Source organism: Solanum stenotomum, chromosome 5 (genome assembly GCF_019186545.1).
Source record: "Solanum stenotomum isolate F172 chromosome 5, ASM1918654v1, whole genome shotgun sequence".
NCBI classification, from domain to species: domain Eukaryota; kingdom Viridiplantae; phylum Streptophyta; class Magnoliopsida; order Solanales; family Solanaceae; genus Solanum; species Solanum stenotomum.
This window is the reverse complement of record NC_064286.1, coordinates 17,832,719-17,840,661: the sequence shown is the minus strand read 5'-3', so window position 1 is coordinate 17,840,661 and position 7,943 is coordinate 17,832,719. Positions and strand designations below refer to the sequence as shown.

The 7,943-nt window shown below is 38.2% G+C and overlaps 1 protein-coding gene across 1 annotated transcript; it reads right to left on the bottom strand.

The window, feature by feature from the left end:
* Positions 1-7,170: 7,170 nt before the first annotated feature.
* On the bottom strand, positions 7,171-7,715 carry LOC125863728 (uncharacterized). Its single transcript, XM_049543750.1, has 2 exons — positions 7,401-7,715; positions 7,171-7,344 (listed from the first exon to the last, which is right to left on the bottom strand). The coding sequence occupies exons 1-2, from the start codon at positions 7,713-7,715 to the stop codon at positions 7,171-7,173; spliced, it is 489 nt and encodes a 162-aa protein (XP_049399707.1).
* Between the last annotated feature and the right edge of the window lie 228 nt (positions 7,716-7,943).

Sequence of the window (7,943 nt, the reverse complement as noted above, 5' to 3'; positions counted from 1 at the left end):
TAAAGATATGGGAAATTCGAAGGAAAGATCCACAAATTTCCAAAGATTAGATGTTCTATGGCCTTGAAAAGATCCAAGTAACAACGTATAGATTTATGGAAGAAATCTAACGCCTTTACTTGAGAAAACGAATCAAAACGATAGATTCGGATCTTGACCGCTTTATGAGTAACTAAAGACAATAATTAGTATGTAGAAACTAATCACCTTCTAAAGAATACCAAAAAGAAACCAAAGATATCACAAGAAGAAGTTACTTTATACCTTAAACTATGAAACTAGTAAAGGTTTAAAGATAAATTCTCAAAGAACAAGTCACAAAGGTTCAAAGAACTCTCTCAAATATTATTAATATCAATCTAAATTGTCTTTAATGAATGAAAAGGACTCCTATATATAGGAGAAGGGAAAAACGTCCAAGAAGCCAAACCCTAAAAAAACAATTACAAGGAATCCTACTCTAGAAAGGAAATAAAGTAATCTAACTAGGAACAAATTTAGTACTTCTAGGAAAGCATTAAATGGTACTTAGGAGACCATAAATAGACTAAGGAAAATATTAATAACCTATATATAAATAAATAAATAAGGTAAATCCCAACTAGGAAAAGAATCTTGACAATCTTGGAAAGTTTGACTAGTCTTCTCTCAAAACTTGGGCAGAAAGCAACTCTTGTTGTGGCTGATTCTTGGACTCTTCTTGACCTTTTTTGCACGAAATTGGACCTTAAAATTCCTCATCTTGGGCTTGAATTTGGGCCACCAAATAATTGTAGCATTTGGACAATTCCTCTCCCTTGGGCTTGAGCTCTTCTTCCCCAATAAGAAACCTTTGGATCAGCGATTGAAGCCCATTGAGCTTATCATTGAACTCCTTGGTTTGAGATCTTGTTATGGGCCTCCTTGGAGTTTCTAAAGCGTCATCCTTGTCCTTCAATGGAGTAGAGCTTCCTTGGATGCTATCACCTTTTGATAGCTTTTGGGAACTCCATCTCAAATGGGTTCCTAAATGTAACAAGTAATCCTTTTGCAGAAGAGAGGAAGCAGTCAATGCTGGTACGTGGATAGTGAGTGCTCGAAGCATATAACTAGATACACTAAAAACATCCTCTCTTTAGAAGCACACCAAGGTGGTGGTGTGTTATTTGGAGACAGTAAAAAGGGATTAATTATTGGTATTGAGAAAGTAGGAAGATCTGTGGAACACTCTATAGATAATGTTCACTATGTAAATGGTTTGAAGTACAACTTGCTGAGTGTTTCTCAAATTTGTGATAAAGGAAACGAAGTGAAGTTTATGTCAAACAGATGCACAGTCATAAACTGTGCTACTAACAAAGTGGTTATGTTTGCCAAAAGAGTTAAAAACATGTATGTTGCAGATCTTGACTCAATAGAAGGGGACAGTCTCACATGTCTAAGTGCAAACATGTGGCACAGACTACTGGGACACATGAGCTCATCCTTGCTGAACAAACTTGTTTCAGGGAACTGGTCCATGAATTTCCTAAGCTGAAGTTACAAAAATGTCGGTGATGCCTGTGTAAAGGGGAAGCAAACGAGATCATCTTTCAAGCCAAAGAAAGGTGTCAGTATAACCAGACCACTGGAGCCTCTCCACATGAATTTGTATGGACCTGTAAGAGTTTAGAGTAGAGAAGGGAAGAAATACATCTTGGTAATCGTTGATGATTTCTCCAGATTCACATGGAAAATGTTTTTGTGAACTAAGGATGAGACAACTAGGGTGCTAATCACGTTTGCTAAAGCGATTCAACTGAAGGTAAACTGCAAGATTACAAGCATCACATCACACCATGGTACAAAGTTTGAAAATGCCCAAATTGAAGGCTTTTCTACTGACCAAGGGATTCATCACAACTTCTCTGCTCCCAAAAATCCTCAGTAAAATGAGTTTTAGAAAGGAAGAACACGACCCTGGTGGATATTGCTTGAAAAATGCTCATTGACTCAGAGCTTGAAATGAATTTCAGGGCATAAGTAGTAAACATAGCTTGCTATGTCACAAACAAGTGTCTTATCAGGTTAGGGCTCAAGAAGACTCCCTATGAACTACTGAATGGAAGGAAACCATCACTTAGTCACCTAAAGACCTTTGGTTGTAAGTGCTTTGTATTGAACAATGGAAAGGATGCTCTTGGCAAGTTTGATGCAAGGATTGATTAAGGAGTATTTGTTGGTTATTCCTCAACCAGCAAAGCAGTCAGAGTTTACAATAAAAGAACTATGTGCATGGAAGAAAGTGTGCATGTAATATTTGATGAATTTGGTGATGTGAGCAATGTGAACATAGTGAAGATCTTGAATTTGATGAACTGATGAAAGTTCAATAGGACATCATGATCCAAAACCCTAGAGCTGGAAAAAATTCAAATGAAGAATGCAGTGCAAAACCCATAGAGGAACTTGGTCCCTTTAGTGTAGCTCAGGAAGAAGATTCTCAGAATGAAAAAACTTGAAGGGGGTGAATTTGCAGCTGATCAGGATAAGGAGATCACAAGAAAGTCTTGATGGAAACATCAATCTTCTTATCCTCTAGACAATCTTGTATCTCCTCTTGAATCTGGTATTCAAAGTAGATCCAAGACAAGAAATCTAGTTGCGTTTTCAGCTTTCATCTCCACCATAGAACTGATTAATAACGTTTCAAAGACACTTCATCCAATTCTAAATGAGATGGGGTCGAATCCCACAGGGAACAATACATGTATAAGATTCAATTGGGAAGTATGAACATGTTGATGTACCGTGAGTTTTCGGTACTATTGATATGTTTCTCTTAGGATTTGTGAATGTCTAGGGCATTTGTGTGTTAGTTTTATGTGTTTTTGTTGTAATTTCAGGGAATAAACTCAGGCGCTAAAAGATGGAAATGTAGCTGAGGCAAGTGCTAAAAAAGAGTCACCTACGGAGACACCTACGGACCGTAGGATGAGTGATGCCCCGTAGATAAAGGTCGTGGGATGACCAGGCATGGCAAGATTGAAGCTCATGGAAATCTGACCAAGTGTGGAACCACAGTGGGGACTGACGGACCGTTGAATGACTTACGGTCCGTCCTGCAGCTCTGTAGAAGTGATAAGAGGAGTGGTTCAAGTACCTGAGTAGAAATAATCTAAGTATAGAGCGATGGAGGTTACTGACGGACCGTGCTGCTGGTTCATGGAAGTTTACTGAGAGAGGTGGATTTGTGAAGATTTCAAATTGGCTAAGTATGGAGCCACGGAAGAGACCTACGGACCGTCATTCGACTTACAGACCGTAGGTCAGCCTCGTGGAATGGAGACGTGTCCTGCAATTTTATTTCCTTATTTTGTTTCCCTTTTATTTTAGAATTTGTTTTTTATAAATAGGGTATGTAAACCTCGTTTTTGGGGGTTGGAGATTTTTACTTTTGTTCTAGTTCTTGACTTGGGAGATTAACTTTCAACTTTAGCAATTCTTAATTTCCTTAGTTCGTTTTGAAGATTTTGATGGTGCAATTCAAGTTGAATTTCTGGGTTTATTATTCCTATTACGTAAGTTCATAATTCTTTCATCTAAAACATTGAATTGTGTTCATATGATTATGGGTAATTAAACCCCACAACTAGGGTTGTGGGAACCATGAGTGATTAACAAAGTATGAATAGTAAATAAGCAATTCTTGAATAGTGTTTTGCATGCATTGATAATTCTTTCATTTAGAAGTCTTTTTAACGAGTGCACTCGTTAGAACTCGCCTTGTTGCTACTTGCAAGACCAAGGAGGTAATAAACAAGAAAAGAATTATCAACATAGATTTAGTGTGATACTATCTAATAGGCTAGTGTCGATTGGTGCGAAGTAATAACTAAGCCAAATATCGATTATGATGTCTAATATGAGATAAAGGTAAGGGTTAGTAAATTATACACACGTAGCCGGACCAAGGTGCGGGGTGAAATTCTCTAGATGTCGGACCAAGGATTTAGAGATACCTAACTTATCACTTTGCATGTAGTACACTAGGAAAGGATTGCTATTACTAGGATTACTGCGTTATGAGCTTGTGGGGAACACGTATACCCTAGTTATTTCTCTCATCTTGATAACAACCAAAATTGACCTTTGATTATTGATTACTTATTGAATTCTTACAATTTGTTTCACAGAACCCCCCCTACCCTTTAATTACTTGTTTCTAGAAGTAATTTGACTAATTGAATATAATTGTTGGTTAAAGTAAAGTCTAAATCATTTTCCTCGTGGGATCGACCCCAACCTACAAGTTGGGTTCTTTACTTGATAAAGATCGCTTATGCTTCTCTAGGGAGGTGTAATTTGAGCGTATCGCATGTTCAAATCAGTCATATGAATAAAAGTTATCGAATAAAAACATCATTTAAATTAGGGGGTGACATGAATGTCAAATGGGGGGTTTTGGTTTTGATTATCAACTACAAACAGTGGTAAACAATGAATCTTAACAAAATGATGAGACATGTTCTTGGGTTGTGATTCGATTATAGGCTAATATAGACAAATGGGAGATTGCACCTATTAGAAAATAGCTAAACATCAGTGAGTAAGCTAGGCTATAGAGGAGATAAACTTTCTCTCGAACAATTTACCCCGAATCATGTTGATTTCTCTCGAACATCAACATGCATGCAAAATATGAGCTGTCCACACCTTAGTCCATTTACTCTCGTGAGCTGAATCCATGTCAACCCAATACCTGCTGACCATCAATAAAAAACCTTAGTTCTAAAACCTCTCTCTCGAGCAAGCCAAGAACACAAAGTTAGAACTGCATTTGCAACTACAATTCTTAAATTAAACTGCAATTAATGATTAAACTCACTTCGAAATAACATTTAAACTAACAATTAGCAATACCCATAAACTAAATTAGCCAATAATCACATAATCATACCTTAAGAATTGGGGTTTTAGCTAGACATTATAAAAAGGTGAAAACCATTACCAAATTGATTATCCATCAACTGGTAAGAGTAGATTCGTCCTTACAATGCTTCAATTCGAAGAATCTCAAAGACCCACTTCCAATTTCTCAAAAGTGAAAAACTTCAATTCTTCAAAACTTAGGAAAAACTAGAGAAAACTTGTCTTAGTTCTAAGAATATGAGCTATGATAAGATATTATGATATTCAATACTAAACTAAATGTTCAAAAATGTATTTATAGTCCTCAAAAATGTGCTACGAAGAGTCACTTGGAGAAGTAAGTCGGGCACGCCAAATCACTCGGCAAGCCGCCCTTTGGTCACTTTCATCGCCTTTATGCCTTGGCATTCAACATCCTCAAAATATATAACTTTGGGCAATCCAACACTACATTATAGAACTACTTGGCGATCTACCGACTGCTCCTTTCTGTCGCCAACTTGATTTCTTCCCTCAGGGTTTGGCACACTGGAACTTTAGGTGGTCAAATAGCCATTCGGCAATTCGCCGAGTGATCTTAGCGATCACTAGGCTGCCTTTCTTCATCCTTTCAGCTTGTTTTGTTCCTTTTCGCTTGTTAGTGTCCATGCTTTGTTCCTCAATTCATATACCTAAAAATCAAGGGTTTTACATCTGTTATTGGCACAAAATAAGCATTTGAGGACACGAATTCTATATAAACAAAGCCCTAAATAAGTCCAAATCTCTGACTCATCAACACCCCAATATAAACTTTTGGTTGTCCTCAAGTAAAACTCAAGTTCAGTAATTCAAAAAGGATGTTCTCAACTTACTCATGCAAGGAACAACTGTGTACTCAAAGATTCAAGTTGTGACTCACCATCATCAAAGATTCTGAAGTTCGCAATACTTGCTTCAAATGCCCTCACAACAAGAATGATTCCATATTCACACACTATTTTTCAACAAATTATAGTTCCAGAATCACGTACAACTCTCACACTCACAAAGATGAATACATGCATGACTTCACCCATAGGTTTGCCCTTATTTTCAAATCAACATTCACTTCATCTCACTCAATATCAAAAAGGTCTTTTCAAGGCTTGTAACGGGGCTGAGTGTAAAATTATGGTCATTTAGGCAAAGTGGCTTCTATCCTCATGAAATATGGTATGAACATCACTTTCTTTCCTTTTATTCAACATTTTCTTGTGTGTTCAAAATTCACCCCATTATTCACTTCCAATGGAATACACCACATTTCTTTTGCAACTTTCACAACTTTTATTTCGCAACTTCTTCATTCTCTTTCTTTTTCATTCTTCTTTTCTTTTTTTTCTTTTTTTTTATAAAGGGGTTCCAGCTTTATCAAAATTATGGATCAAGGGGGACTTCTTCACGCTTCTTGATTTCCCTTCTCTTTTCACCACACCCCCAACTTAGGCTTTTGGCCTAAGTTGGCTATTCAAACAAACCACACTTCATGAGGATTATGAGTGAATGGATAAAGAGGGGTTACAAATTTCATCAAGATTCTTCCAAGAAAAGGATAAGGCTCAAAAGGATTTCAAGCAAAGTTCACACACTCAAAAGGTTGGCCACAAAAGAGGTATATTGTCAAATTATTTCACTCTTCAAAATTGTTGTGTAAGATCATTTTAAGAGCTTGCATCACTTAGTCAACTGGACCAACGGGGAAAATTCTAGGCTTAATCACATAAGGTTCACGGTAAGCTCATCACACAAGGCATTGTCACATACATCAAACAAGACTCCACACTTTCGCTAGTGTTCAATGTTCATCACAAGAGACTCATTCGATAATCAGTTAGTCACAACGAGATGCAAAAAGTCCACTTAATGTCTGTGCAACTTCATTTGTCCACATCGTAGCCGCACATTCATATTTGTTTGATTAAGATTACTATTCAAGTCATCGATATTGATCATAACCGATACTCAAATCTGCACAAGAGCAACCACATTCCCGCACAAGGGGTGGCAATTTTTTTAGAAAGGGTCAAAAACCATTTACATTTAAAACAAGGAGCCATAAGCTCAAACATCCACAAAATGGAAATCAACAACACAATTTACAGCTCAAAAACCGAATATATACAAAAAGTAGTCACAAGAGGTAGGTATGGAAATACCTCACCCCACCACAAATAAAAATGCAGTTGTCCTCAAATGCAACAAAATAATAATAACAAGTCAATAAAAATGATAGAAAGGGAGGTAAAGAAGAAGTTATGTCTACACAGTTGCTCTATTTGTTGGGGAATCAGTGCCCGAGGTCACATCAGCAGCAACGACTCCACTACACACAACCATGCTGGTGTCTCTCAAGGAGGTCTGGCGGGCAGTCTCAAACATCGCATCCTCTAGGTCAGCCAGATCATCATATACGACAATGTCTCGCTCCCTAAGCTGCTCCACATTGGTCTCCGCGTCTGATGCATCAACTACCACATCCTCATAGGCACATCTCCGGTGGTGGCTAGAGGAATCTCAGAATTAGCCGGGGCATCCATATCATCAACTGCCTCCAAAAAAGAAGTGAAGTCTGTGGACTTTAGGTAGTCCACATCCTTTCTCAAATCTGCAACTTCGGCTTTCAAAGCTGTCACCTCTAAAGTAACCCGTTGTCGACTCTCACAAGTCGCGACTCTCACTGTGAGATCATCAATAGAAGTCTGGAGGGGTGTCAAAGCAGCTAGGAGGGCCCTCTCAATCATCCAAGGTACCTCAACCTCTAACTGGGTAGCCCGTACACCAATAGAATGGGCTAAGTGCCCCATCTTCAGGATCATAACTAGAGTATCATGGTGGGATGGGAAGAATTGGAAGAACTAGGATCCTGGGAGGAAGTGGAAGTACCTTAAGGCCTAGAGGCCGGAGTAGGAAAAGATGCCTCTGCAGGTATAGAATCAACATCCACCTCCGGGGATGTATCCACCGGAGCTGCTCTCCTACTATTAGCCTCATCTCGAGTGTACTCGGCCTCTATGTGCCGTATGTCTGTGGAT

What these genes read in the sequence shown, in the direction of transcription:
- LOC125863728 (XM_049543750.1), bottom strand. Translation starts at nt 7,715, where the DNA reads ATGGGGCACTTAGCCCATTCTATTGGTGTACGGGCTACCCAGTTAGAG. An exon ending in CTCTAGCCACCACCGGAGAT is followed by an intron (nt 7,345 to 7,400) that starts GTGCCTATGAGG and finishes AATGTGGAGCAG; the next exon opens with CTTAGGGAGCGAGACATTGT.